Raw genomic sequence first — 14,516 nt, 5'->3', positions numbered from 1 at the left:
GCGCATCAAATCTAATGGAACTAAATCATTACATGTAACATTCACGCTACGCAGAGAAACATGCCCCCCTGTATATATTGATAATTGTCTAATTCCTCAATCCGAGGACGCCAAATATCTCGGCATGCACTTGGACCGCCGCCTTACTTGGAAAAAACATATTTTTACAAAACGAAAACAGCTTGGACTTAATTGAGAAATATGTATTGGCTCATTGGACGCAATTCCAAACTATCTCTGGATAACAAAATTTTACTCTACAAGTCCATCCTCAAGCCCATATGGACTTATGGGATTCAGCTATGGGGCACTGCTAGCGTCTCCAATACAAACATCTTACAGAGATTTCAAAACAAGGTGCTGCGTTCCATAGTCAATGCGCCATACTATGTATCCAACGAGGTGATTCAACACGACATCCCCCTAGAATCCGTGAAAGAAGCCATACGTTTTAGTGTTAAATACTGTAAACGAGTATTAGTGCATCCTAATGCGTTTGCCAGACAATTAAATGTGCGGTACGTCTTTGAAGTACGTAGACTAAAACGGCAACTGCCGTCCGACTTAACCAACTGAATGTAATCAAAAGTGTATTCAGACTGATAAAATTTTAGTTTTAGAATTGTAAAGAGGTTACTCACTGGAGTAACTCTCTACATGTCTGTATTTTTTACCATAACAAATGCTTAATGCCCAATGGGCAGATTGTTGTACTCAATGGAGTTAATAAAAAAAAAATTGGCGCGTTGTCAAGGTGATTACATGTGAGCAATAAATTACAACAAATTTTTGACAGTTTTGTGGTTTGAAAGAAGTTTGAATTTTTAAATGTCAAAGTTCTAAAAATTGTAGAATAGAAATGTATTCCAGTGACGAAGAGTTGAAGTTTTCTTATTTGTTTTTCGTAGATAAAATATTGTATGAAACTGAGCATAAAGTACTTTTTGAGCACTTATGCGATGTAAAACTGTTTCATAAATAACTATTTTTTATAGCCATTAGCATAAATGTTTCGAAGTGATCTTGTGTTAAAGTACTTCTTAACCAATTTTTTATGTACTTCAACGTTGAAAAGCTCCTTTCGCAAGATACTTGTGTGTCACTGAAAGAGTTAATAAATGCCTATAATACTATTTAAATTTGGATAAGCACACTGATATAAGTTGTACTTATGCAAAACAGCAAGCTATACAATCTTTACCTTTTTAGTACCACACGGCGGTGAAGTTTTCATATCAACAACTTTGTCATTTGTTACTTATAATATCATTATTCATATTTTCTGTAGACTGAACATATTCATCATTAACTAGATCTTCTATAATTTCAGTATTTTGCAAAATCCTATTTTTTAATACAATCCATTTATCAGCAAAATCCACGAGTTCTTCTCTAATTGCCGTCGCAGATATAGTAGGATAAAAATTTCTTAATTTTTCAGTAAATGCTTTAAATGTCATTAAAGATATACTATTTTTTATTGTATCAAAATTTCTAGGATGTAGAGTGCTTATATTATCATCATAAAAAGATTTGCCTTGATCAAATCGTTTTTCGGTACTTTCAATAATTCAGTCAAAAATGTTTCAAAAAAAGACGTGTTTTCATTTTTTATTCTATAGTGTACATACATGTTTGAAGGAAATTGGAAAACCATAAATAGTATACTTGTATGTATGTAGAGTCTTATTCATTTACTTAAACTGTATTTTACTATTTAAAAAAATTTAAATTTTTATATAAATGTTTTATTAATATTAGTAGCAAAATTAACATTCGATTAGAAATTAATTTTTTTTTGTTACATCTAAAATTTTTTGTGAAAAAAAAAAACTATTTGACCGGCCTCTCGGTGATTGCACCGATTCATTTATATGCCCAGCACGCCACTGCATGTTCACCTCGATTCACTTTTTTCATCTGGGTTTTATTTTTCAGAGGGCAGTTTTTTGGGATACGATTTTCCCTTATCGTTCGAATCGTTGCGGTGGACTTTACCTGTTTTGGTCTTTAAGCGGGCGGGACTTTATGTGTTTTGTTTCCAAAATAACTTGTGAGTCGATTGAAATGTATTGGAATTAATTAGTTTTGACGGTAAATAAAGTGATGTGCCTATAGAATGGACTCTGAGGAACTAATTAAGCTCAATATCTCATTTTCGACAAAAAGTGGATTTATTGCGTTTTGCTTCTAAGCACCTAACTTATAAGGTTTTTCTCCAGTGTGCACTCTCAAATGAGTTTTCAAATTACCTGCTTGACCGAACTGTTTAAAACAAATTTCACACTTATGAGGTTTTTCTCCAGTGTGTAATCTTAAATGTCTTTTCAAATTACCTGCTCCACTAAACTGTTTAAAACAAATTTCACACTTATGAGGTTTTTCTCCAGTGTGTAATCTTAAATGTGTTTTTAAATTACTTGCTTGACTAAACTGTTTAAAACACATTTCACACTTGTACTGTTTTTCTCCAGTGTGCACTCTCAAATGTGTTTTCAAATTACATGCAACACTAAACTGCTTAAAACAAATTTCACACTTGTACTGTTTTTCTCCAGTGTGCGCTCTCAAATGTGTTTTCAAATGATATTCCTGAGTAAACTGCTTAAAACAAATTTCACACTTGTATGGTTTTTCTCCAGTGTGCACTCTCAAATGTGTTTTTAAATCATGTGCACTATTAAATTGCTCCCAACAAATTTCACACTTGTGAGGTTTTTCTCCAGTGTGTAAATGTGTTTTTAAATGACTTGCTTGACTAAACTGTTTAAAACAAATTTTACATTTGTATGGTTTTTCTCCAGTATGTATTCTCAAATGAGATTTCAAATACTCCATTCGAGAAAATTGTTTCAAACAAATTTCACACTGGTATGGTTTTTCGCCAGTGTGCATGTTTAAATGTCTTTTTAAACTATCTGCTACACTAAACTGCTTCAAACAAATTTCACACTTGTACTGTTTTTCTCCAGTGTGCACTCTCAAATGTGTTTTTAAATTAGATGCATCACTAAACTGTTTAAAACAAATTTCACACTTATGCGGTTTTTCTCCAGTGTGTAATCTTAAATGTCTTTTCAAATTACCTGCTCCACTAAACTGTTTAAAACAAATTTCACACTTATGAGGTTTTTCTCCAGTGTGTAATCTTAAATGTGTTTTTAAACTACTTGCTTGACTAAACAGTTTAAAACACATTTCACACTTGTACTGTTTTTCTCCAGTGTGCACTCTCAAATGTGTTTTCAAATTACATGCAACACTAAACTGTTTAAAACAAATTTCACACTTGAACTGTTTTTCTCCAGTGTGTACACTCAAATGACTTTTCAAAATATCCGTTCGAGAAAACTGCTTAAAACAAATTTGACACTTGTGAGGTTTTTCTCCAGTGTGTAATCTTAAATGCGTTTTCAAATTACTTGCTTCACTAAACTGCTTAAAACAAATTTCACACTGGTGAGGTTTTTCTCCTGTGTGTAATCTTATATGCGTTTTCAAATTATCTGCTTGACTGAACTGTTTAAAACAAATTTCACACTTGTACTGTTTTTCTCCAGTGTGCGCTCTCAAATGTGTTTTCAAATGATATTCCTGAGTAAACTGCTTAAAACAAATTTCACACTTGTATGGTTTTTCTCCAGTGTGCACTCTCAAATGTGTTTTTAAATTATGTGCACTATTAAATTGCTCACAACAAATTTCACACTTGTGAGGTTTTTCTCCAGTGTGTAATCTTAAATGTGTTTTTAAATTACTTGCTTGACTAAACTGTTTAAAACAAATTTTACATTTGTATGGTTTTTCTCCAGTATGTATTCTCAAATGAGATTTCAAATACTCCATTCGAGAAAATTGTTTTAAACAAATTTCACACTGGTATGGTTTTTCGCCAGTGTGCATGTTTAAATGTTTTTTTAAACTATCTGCTACACTAAACTGCTTAAAACAAATTTCACACTTGTGAGGTTTTTCTCCACTGTGCAATCTTAAATGCTTTGTTAAATTTCCCGCTATAGTAAACTGCATAGAACAAATTTCACACTTGTGAGGTTTTTCTCCAGTATGAATTCTCAAGTGGGGTTTCAACTGGCTTATAGTAGTAAACTGCATAAAACAAATTTTACATTTGTGAGGTTTTTCTCCAGTGTGTAATCTTAAATGTGTTTTTAAATTACCTGCTTGACTAAACTGTTTGAAACAAATTTCACACTTATACTTTTTTTCTTCAGTGTGTAATCTTAAATGTGTTTTCAAATTAGCTGCTTGGCTAAACTGTTTAAAACATATTTCACACTTGTGCTGTTTTTCTCCAGTGTGCACTCTCAAATGTCTTTTCAAATCACTTGTACTAATAAACTGCTTTAAACAAGTTTTACACGTGTACGGTTTTTCTTCAGTATGAATTCTCAAATGTGTTTTTAAACTAATTGCTTGGTTAAATTGCTTAAAACAAATTTCACACTTATGACGTTTTTCTCCAGTGTGAGTTCTCAAGTGGGTTTTCAACATATTTATTCGGGAAAACTGCTTAAAACAAATTTCACACTTGTAAGATCTTTGCCCAGTTCCAACTTTCATAACTTTATTTAATATTGTTTCTTCTGCATGTTGACCTGTACATTTTCCTTCAGGAGATGAATGTAACGTTTCCACAATTTTCGTTTTATTTTCCACCTGGGGACAATCTAAAATATAAAACAACTATAAATATTTTACTTTAACGGTAAAGCTAATGCAAAATATAGGAATATAATAAATAATGTAAACTCATAGCCCAATTTAACGATTTTAAGTATATTCCACCTTAGATATTCCTTACAGCTTAATGCCAGTTGGCAACACTTGTTTGCACTGTTCTGTCAGTTATTGACAGAAATTCATACAAAAGTATTTTTTACAAGTCAAAGATAAAAAACGTCAATATAGTCAGTGTATCCATATAAATATAAATATAAAACAAAAAACAGTGTTTTAACTAATATAGTTGACAATTTTAGAAAAGTTAGAATTTTATGGCTAGATACCTTGAACCATTTCTGGATCTCTCAAGTCGGCCAAATTCTGGGATATTATTGTTGTAGGTATGTGGTGGGATAATTGTGAAAATTTACATGCGCATTATATTGGCTAAAATTTTGTTTAATGTGCAACAGGCACTGCATAATGTATACAGAAAATAAAGTTAAAAGGAGACGCATATCTACATTAAGAGCTCTGAAGCAACGGCTCAATGTTGACGAAACCCAAATAAGCTGTAGCCTCACCAGCTTATGGAAAATTTTGAAAAGTATGCGCTTTCGATATCGGATAAGTGACAAAAGACAAGTAATTATGGAATCTCATAGATTACAAAAATGGTGTTATGAGTATATAACTTCGATAAGAAAATTCCGTTCCGAAAATCGTCCGATAATTTACCTCGACGAGACATGGTTTGACACACATTCAACGCGACCTAAAGGATTTGCCGATCCCTCCGGTAAATGCAAGACAAAAGCTCCGTCAAATAAAGGGCAAAGAATAACGATTTTACATGCTGGATCAGAAAATGGTTGGGTTCCAAATGCCCTGTGGGTTTCTGCAAAGAACATTAAAGACTCCTGCGTCGACTACCATGAAGATACAACGGCAGAACTTTTTGAAGAATGGTTCAAAAATATTCTTATGCCAAACAATGGGACATACAGTGCTGCGGCTTCCACCCTATTATTGTATGTTTAATCCCATAGAACATATGTGGCACGAATTGAAGTCTAATGTGAGGTCACAAAATATTTCTCCAACGTTAAGTAGTACTGTTGTAGAGTTAATAAGAAAATGTGTCGATGATATTCTTCCAAGTAGTTGGAGAAATTCAGTCCGACACGTAATAGATAAAGAAAATTCATATGTTCGTGTACATCATAATATAACTAAACCGATCATAATTAATTTAGATGAGGATAGCGATAGCGAAACAGAACTGTGTGGAGTGATACTGTCATCAAATCTGCAAATGTTATGATTAAAAAAAAACGGTTCTTTTCAGAACCACAAATTATTATTAATGTTTGAATGTTTGTTTTTCTACAATCTTAGCAATTAAAACAGATTTAATTTATTTTAAAACTAATTTGAAAACGTTAATTTCTATTCGGGTATATAAGGCAAAGCAAAATATTTTACGTCCGTTTTTTTTGTTTTTGTCGTCGTAATTATTGTAAATTTTGAGGATTCTTTGCTTTATTATATAAGTACCGTCTAGTCAGTGTTAATTGTCAAAAGACCAACCCTGTCTACCTCGGTTGCTTATCGGTCCGGGTGGGTCTTAACAATGGGCCAGGTCAGATAAATTTAATAATATTTACGACCGCACTAATTGAACTCAACCATTTACTGTTAAACATACCATACCTGTGCCCTATCCTTCTGAAATTTGCAAGGAAAACGGGTGATGAATGCAGAGAGATGGGGAATCTAAAAAATGCACTCCACAACACATCAATTCATCGAGGCAAAGATCAACAAATTTGTTTCCTAGTACTTAATACGTGAGTAAAAACGCAGGTAGGTGAAGGCATTTAATATTTAATTACGATTCAGAGATCATTACCATTTCTGTATGGACCATTTCGACCTCTTGGTATCTTCAGGAGAGCCTGTAATGATGCTCTGAATCGAAGTTAGACATTTTCGCCAAGTATGCCAATTACAATGAAATAATTAACATTTAGACGCACTAGCGACCTCTATTAAAGGAAAGGCGAAACCAAAGAGACTCCATTTTCGCCTGGTTTCGGCTTTCCTTTAATAGAGGTCGCTAGTGCGTCTAAATGTTAATTATTTCATTGTAATTGGCATACTTGGCGAAAATGTCTAATTTTGATTCAGAGCATCATTACAGGCTCTCCTGAAGATACCAAGAGGTTGAAATGGTTCATAGAGAGAAGGTAATAATCTCTGAATCGTAATTAAATATTAAATTCCTTTACCGTAAAGTTAAAATTTTAAAAGCTCTAAAGGAGTTTCTACAGTCTGCTCTATAACCGAGCCCAGAGATAATACAAACACACTTTCTTTGTTCTCTAAACACTTTATCACAAGAGTGATGCCAGGAGAGAGTAACATGTCAGATGAGAATGGAAACTACTATGATAAGCTATTAAAAAAATTGTTTCTCTAAGTCACTTGTACAAGGCTTCTGAACAGAAAAAGTTGCCGGAAAAGCTTTTTTGATAGATTAACTATACAGTCCCTGGCCGTATTATTATGACCACCTATGAATTTTTATAAAAATCAACTATTCCACTAGGTACGTTTTGTTTAAAATATGATTTTTAAATTAAATTTTATGATGTAATTTTAATGTTATACATTATAGTAGGGGAGCAAAGTATGCTAAATGTGCAGTCATTCGAGCGCTTTGGGGACCTGTTGGGTTGTGACGAGTAGGTCCTAAAACCAAAAAAAGTTAAGTAAAGTTTTCCATTTTAGTGGGGACTTTCCATTTTTAATTTAATTTTCCATTTCCAACAATTGTTTTTTTAGATTATAGCGCCATCTATCCATAATTCGAAAAAATGTCTTGAATCAAAGTTACTTATTTTTAAGTAAGGAATTCAAATCTGCGATAAAAAATGGGGCCCCATTAAGATTTTAAAGTAACCCCCCACCCACCATCCGTAAGGGGTCGTGTTTGGTGCCATTCGATAGATTTTTCAAAAATATTGAATAAGTGTATTTTTCAGTTTTTCCATCTGATGTTCATTTCGCGAAATATCGCGGGATTCGTATTTAAAATATTAAATTTATCCCCCACCCCTCTCCGTCGGAAGTCGAGTTTGGTATCATTCGATAGATTTTTTGAAAATATTGTGAAACTTTGTGACTCGCCCATTTCCTTACGCCCCGCTCAAATCTTCAGATTTTTGAAATATACACTGTTTTGCATGTACTTGGCTTACCTTATCTAAAGCCGGCCTCAAACGACTCGTGTACTTCGCAAGTACAGAATTATTCGCCTACTTGGAAAGTATACGAGTTTGCGATTGCAATGACAAACAGGGCACTCACACGACGTGTACAATTTACATTTACAAGTACGCGAGCCTTTTGGCTTAACGACCTTGACAAATGAATCAGTGGTGTGATAATAGACCAATACTAATAAATAGACCAGGAAAAAATAAATCGATATTTAAAATTTAAATACAGCACGTAGAAAGTTACAACTTTTTTCATTGTGTTCAGGATGACACCAGTAAAAAAGTCAACAATAGAAAAATGTCTGGAAATGCATAGTTGCATTTTAAAGTGCATGATATGCATCCAAAAGACCATAAACATGTCAAAATAAGTGTATTAGGGCCAGATTTTGTTACTCGAGGGTTTTTCTGTCTCTGAGGACGAATACGCCATCAGAACTGACCATCGGGGCACCTGGTGTCCAGGTTCACTGCTAAGGCACGTCATCTCTGGCTTAGAGGGTTTTCGGCAATACATTAATACGCAATCAGATTACTCGAGAGTTTTTGGGGTAGCTGAGCAAAAATACGCCATCAAAACCTACCCCCGTATACCTGATGCCCTAAAACCCACCAAACTCCTGAAAATAAGATGCCTTAGCATTGTGTACCAAGTGGTCGCGGGATCGGTTCTGATGGCGTATTCGGATTCAGCGACCCCAAAAACCCCCTTGATCTATTTGCATGCATTCAGTGCCGAAAACCTTAAAAACCCCAGAAGTTGACGTGCCTTAGAAGTGACCACGGGCACAAGGCGCTCCGGGGATCGGTTCTGATAGAGTATTCGTGTTCAGCAGCACCCAAACCCCCGTGTAATCCGTTTGCATTAATTTAGTACCAAAATCCCTCGACACTCCAAAAGATGACGTGCTACAGCAGTGACACTGGGCAATGGGCTACGGGGGTCGGTTCTGACGGCATATTCATATTCAGCGACTCCACAAACCTCCAAGTACACTGATTGCATCAATTTAGGGCCGTTAGCCCTCGAACCTCAAGATGACGTGCCCTAGCAGTGACCCTGGGCATCAGGTGCTCCGGGGGTAGGTTCTGATAGCGTAGTCATATTCAGCGACCTCAAAAACCTCGCGAGTAATAAAACTTGACCCTTAATATGCTTATTTTGACATGTTTGGAACACTTTTAATGCAAAATAGACATTTCCACCCATTTTTCTATTGTAGACTTTTTTCCTGACATCATCCTGAACACAATGCAAAACTAGCAAATCTCTTGGTGGTGTTTTTAAAAATCGATTTATTCCGGTGTTTTTAGTGCTAAATGCACTGGGTCGCAGTAAATGCCAATTATTTATACATTTCGTTTGAGCGCCTCTGCAAGTGTGGACAAGTATGTACTTCGCAAGTGTGCGAATAATCGTGATCCCTTTGACTCGGGTGAGTTTACCGACAACAGTTGGAAGACGGACGAGTGGCAACGAGTGACAAACAATTGTACGAGTAACCCACTCAGACGACATGGCAAGTATACGCAAGTGACGATTATTCGCCAAGTACACGAGTCGTTTGAGTCCGGCTTTAATCTGACAATTTCGAGTTTTTCTAAGGCTATAATTTTTTTTTTCGGGCCCCCTTAACGAACGCTGCTGTATTAAGATCCAATATATGGTAGGGGTACATTTACAAGGTACAAGGTTTCTCCTTGTACTAGCCTTTTCAATTTTACTTCAAAATAATGTAGATTGAATTATAATTACAACTATTGTTTAGTTCTGGGGCTATTAAGCAAGTATTTGAATTCACTGATGATGGACTGATAGGTCCGAAAACGTTCTGAATTGGACATATTTTATTCAATCCATTGGGATTTTTAAATTTTTTAGTAAATATACATATTACATGGAAGTGGTTTTTACTTCATGTTAGAGTTTTTTAACTATATGGTATACAGCCAACCTAGGGAACTACCCCTTTTTAGTTTTCAAAAATACTTATTAGTTTTCTCAGGATTCGAAAAAAATGAATGCATTTAAAAAGCATTGCGCCTATGCTCTTAAAAAAATAGCTTGCGAGATTTCTCAACGGGCCGAATAAAGTAAGCAAAAGGGCCGGATTTTGCCCACCCCTGCTCTAAAACCTAAACAAAACAAAGAATGTAATAAAAATATTCATTCCAATTCGGAAGAAATCGAAAATTCAGAAAATATCCAGGAAGTTCGGACGCAAGTACAACGTAAAAACCGTCCAAAAAACAATGGACCCAATCCAATTAAAGGAACGAGCATGAATGCAAGTGCATGTCTTATACCTATATAAACATAACCCTCAAAATAAAGTTTTCACTCAGCAAAGAAATAAATAGTGCAATTTTACAGGCACAGATTACAAATAACATGCAAGATATCCAACAACTAGGGGATCATGTACGCACACCTAATAAAAAATAATGAGTGGCAAGTAACCAAACGTTTCCAGTAGAGAAATAGGGAACTACAAGGGGAGAACGTTAGAAGTGAGGAGAGGGCCACATCTATTGAGATGTGGCAGGCCGAGTGGGATGTAACGGAGCTTGTGGCATAGTGGACGAAGTCACTGATACCGAATCTGCGAAGCTGGCTGGACTGCGGACACAGGCGCCTGGACTATTATCTGACGCAAGTACTCACAGGACATGGGTGCTTCCGTAGCTACTTACACAGATTCAAAAAGACCGAATCGGACAATTGCTTGTACTGTGGGGCTTCGGACACTATGTCACATACCCTTTTGGAGTGTGTCAGATGGGCAAGGGAAAGGAATGAGCTGGAAAGAGTGTTTGAGTCTGTAAGAGAGATGGTAGAGAAGATGGTGATGGATGAGCGATGGTGGGAAAAAATCCACAATTAATTGAGAAATGTTTTGTCGATAAAAGAGAAGAAAGAGCGAGAGCTAGACGCAGTTCTAGCAGGTCTCGAGGAAGCAGAACTGGGCCCGCAGAGGTAGGAAGAATGAGAGGTTGACAGCATAGGATTAAAGGACGTGGAGGTCTGGACGAGCGACTGACAATCGGGCAAAAGAAGGACATCGGGGAGAAGTCATGCCCTAACGGGCGATTCCACCCTGATGTCCTAGTATGAGAGGGGTGGGATTTAGCTGGTTCCGGCCACATCGGAGTTACGGAGGGCAGGGAAGTCCGATTTAGGGCCAAACTGATCGACGTGACACTGATGAGGTTTCAGCTCAGGAACCCAGCACTGTCGGAAATGATTACCACCTACGTCTGTTTGCAGATTCAACACCTAGTGATGAAAAAAAAGTAGCCAAGCGTATAACCCATCGTTTTGTAGTGGGCCGAAATGAAAATACTTCCCAGGTTCAAGCAGTTCCCAAATTTATATCATTTCATGTCTGAAGGCCTGAACTAAACCTGAGCAACTGAAGGCATTTTTGGAGCCATACTTCCCAGGAGTGAAATGTGAAGAGCTTTATCATCCCAGCCAGAACATTATGCCTCAATAAAAGTTACCATCAGACAAGACGATTGTAGAGAAGCATGGAAACGAGAAGCTTGGCCAAATGGTGCAGTAGTCTCTAGGTGTTTAATGAAAAAGAGGATGCCACGAATATAGGAGGATCCTCAGTAATAAAGAACAGTATCATCCATCAAAATCCTCAATCAGTGGGAAATTGTATGGATACATCTAAGAAGAAATTCAGAAAAATCCAGTTTGTTTAAGTGAACATTGGAAATCAAATACTCAATTACAAAATCACAATTTTATGGGTTTCAAATTAGTTTCTGCTTTCTGTAGAGATGAAGGTGAACATGGGGGCACAGCAATATACACTGACCGGCACGAAAAACAGGCACCCCAAAAATGGGTCATTCTTGATGTATCGTATTTCCTAAACCTGTTCTCCGATTTAAGTAATTTTTTTAATATGGTACTGCCTTATTCTTTAACAATAATATCGCTTAGAATAAACTATAGAATCGCTTTAAACTATAGAGTCCAAAGTGAAGTGTTATGGGGAGTTTTAGATCTAGACGTGTAATAGAAAAAAAATGGTAAAACTTTTAATTCTAAGAAAAACGTTTAATTTTTTTTATTTTTATGGTAAAATTGCGATTTTGACAAATTTGATATTTTAATAAAAAATTAAGTAATCGTGTGGGGAAAAAAATAAATATGCCATTTTAATTGCCTATTTGTCTAATTTGTAAAATACATATTAGAGTTTTCAAAAAGCGTATACAGGGTGAAATTTTTTTTAAGACCCAAATGAACTAATTTTTTAAAGCCGGACCTGATTTTTTTCTAGTTTGAATAAATCAGTTGATTGGGTGGTAACATAAATTAAATATTTGTTTAAAAAAAATAATTTTTGTAATAAAAGTTATTTTTTTTTTAAATCTGTGGTTCACTTTACCAAACTTTTAATTCACAGTCAAATTTGATTTTTTTATAAAAAATTAAGTAATCGTGTGGGGAAAAAATAAATATGCCATTTTAATTGCCTATTCGTCTAATTTGTAAAATTCATATTAGAGTTTTCAAAAAGCTTGTACAGGGTGAATTTTTTCTAAGACCCAAACGAACTAATTTTTTAAAGCCGGACCTGATTTTTTTCTAGTTTGAATAAATCAGTTGATTGGGTGGCAATAGTGTAACGATTGAGCAAAATAAGAGACACATCGATCTGACCGTTCAAAAATTATGACGAATACAAATTTCTGTCAAAATGCGAAACTCGCCCTGTATATTATTAAACAATGGAAGCAGACACTTTTTAATGGTCATTTGTTATTCCTCATATGAGCCTCTATACGAGGTAGGAGTATGTACAGTTCCTCATGACTCACCCTGTATTAAAACAATTACTTAAATCGGACAAGTTAGGAGATATGAGACATCAAAAATTACCCATTTTTTGGGGTGCCCGCTTTTCGTACCAGTGAGTGTATATAAAAGAAAGCTTATCATGGAGGATAAGAAAAGATGTAAATGCCAAGGTAAAAACATATATTTTTGAATGTTCATGTGTAGAAGTGTGTTTTTTAAATTGCAAAATTTTAATTCTTTGTCCAGAGTCTTGTGTGTAGGAATTTTTAGATATTCTACTATATTCTGGGCTGATTATCGGAGAATAGGCCATTTTTGGGTTACCAGCAATTTTATTGCTGGAATCGAAGCTTATAATATATATATATATGAGCAATTCCAAACGATTTCGCCGAGTTTTGTGGACGAGGTCCTCGGATTTGTACCAAATTTTAGTATGATATTGTCCCTCATTAAAAAATATTTTCCTGAGAATTATAGGCCCCTAGGTCTCATAGGGCCTGAGATAGGGGTCCTGAAAAGGCCTAAAATTGACCATTAAAAGGTTTTGAGCGTTATTTTTAAAATACGATATCTCGAAAACTTTTGAAGCAAATTTAATTTTTCAAACTGATTTTTTTTTGTCTTGACGTCTAGTATTCACAACTAAATTTTCAAATTTCTAAATATTGTGCTTAATTTTGGGTAACTCGTTAAGTGCGAAGCAAATTTTGAAAAATTGATATTTTCTTATCTTTTTCATTCTATTGCCAAATTTGAACGCGACGTCGATGGATCTTTTGCAATATTTTATTTTTAAGGTATTAAGGCAAAGTTTAAAATAGTTCTAGGTATATTTTTTATATTGAAATGCAGAGAAGATATATGCATTTAAGCAGGGCACTTTTTGTGCAAAACAGTGTTTTTTGGAATTTTCAGCCTAGTGCAACTTTTTTCTTCCTATTTTTTTTGGCCTGAAATTTTTTCTGGGAGTAGTTCTCTATATGTGTAATAATCTCTAGGTACGGAATTTCTTGGCCCGGCCCTCTAAGTCTTCGTTTTAAATCCATGAAAAATCAAGATTTTTTGTACTGAGTAACTCAAATTACCTAGTTTTTTAGGACTCAGTTTAATAGATTCGAATAATATTCCAGGCTGTATGCTCTCCCCCGTTAGGTAAATTATTCCGATTCGTTTTTTTTTTGCACAAACAGGATGCCAGGCGGTATCGCGGTCGGAAAATTGTTTAAATAATTTTTTTTAAACAAATTCAAAAAATTAATTTTTTTACTTCAGACAAATTTTTTTTAGTTTCTTTGATTTATTCTGAGCAAAAATGACTTCTTATGATTTTTCTCTAAAATTGATTGTTGTCGAGTTATACGCAATTTAAAATTTGAAAAACGCGAAAATGGGAATTTTCAAGGCTTAATAACTCGGTTAAAATTATTATTATGAAAGTCAGAAAGTAATCAAATCAAAGTTTAAAGCTCTCCCTACAAGATTCTGAAGCAATTTTTGTCTTTATTTTATTACGAAACTGTTATTGTTAATTATCAATAATGAGCGTTGAGCGCGTATGGAGGCGAGTGGTGGGTGCTGGAGAGATACATGCTTAGCGCTCATTGTTATTTCTTTTTTAAATAACAGCTTCGTAATAAAATAATGACAAAAATTTCTTCAAAATCTTGTAGGGAGGGCTTTAAACTTTGATTTGGTCACTTTGTGACTTTCATAATAATAATTTT

At 34.9% G+C, this 14,516-nt stretch overlaps 1 protein-coding gene across 1 annotated transcript in view; it reads right to left on the bottom strand.

Annotated features, from left to right (window-relative positions):
• Nucleotides 1-1,973: 1,973 nt before the first annotated feature.
• The window catches only part of LOC126880371 (zinc finger protein 91-like), a 59,798-nt gene continuing 47,255 nt past the window's right edge, over nucleotides 1,974-14,516 (bottom strand). The window contains exon 2 of the mRNA XM_050644193.1: nucleotides 1,974-4,688. Within this exon, the coding sequence (XP_050500150.1) occupies nucleotides 2,191-4,688 (2,498 nt within the window). The 3' untranslated portion in view covers nucleotides 1,974-2,190. The remainder of the gene's footprint in view (nucleotides 4,689-14,516) is intronic.

This window comes from Diabrotica virgifera, chromosome 2 (genome assembly GCF_917563875.1).
Source record: "Diabrotica virgifera virgifera chromosome 2, PGI_DIABVI_V3a".
NCBI lineage: Eukaryota > Metazoa > Arthropoda > Insecta > Coleoptera > Chrysomelidae > Diabrotica > Diabrotica virgifera.
This window is presented reverse-complemented; position numbering and strand designations above follow the sequence as displayed.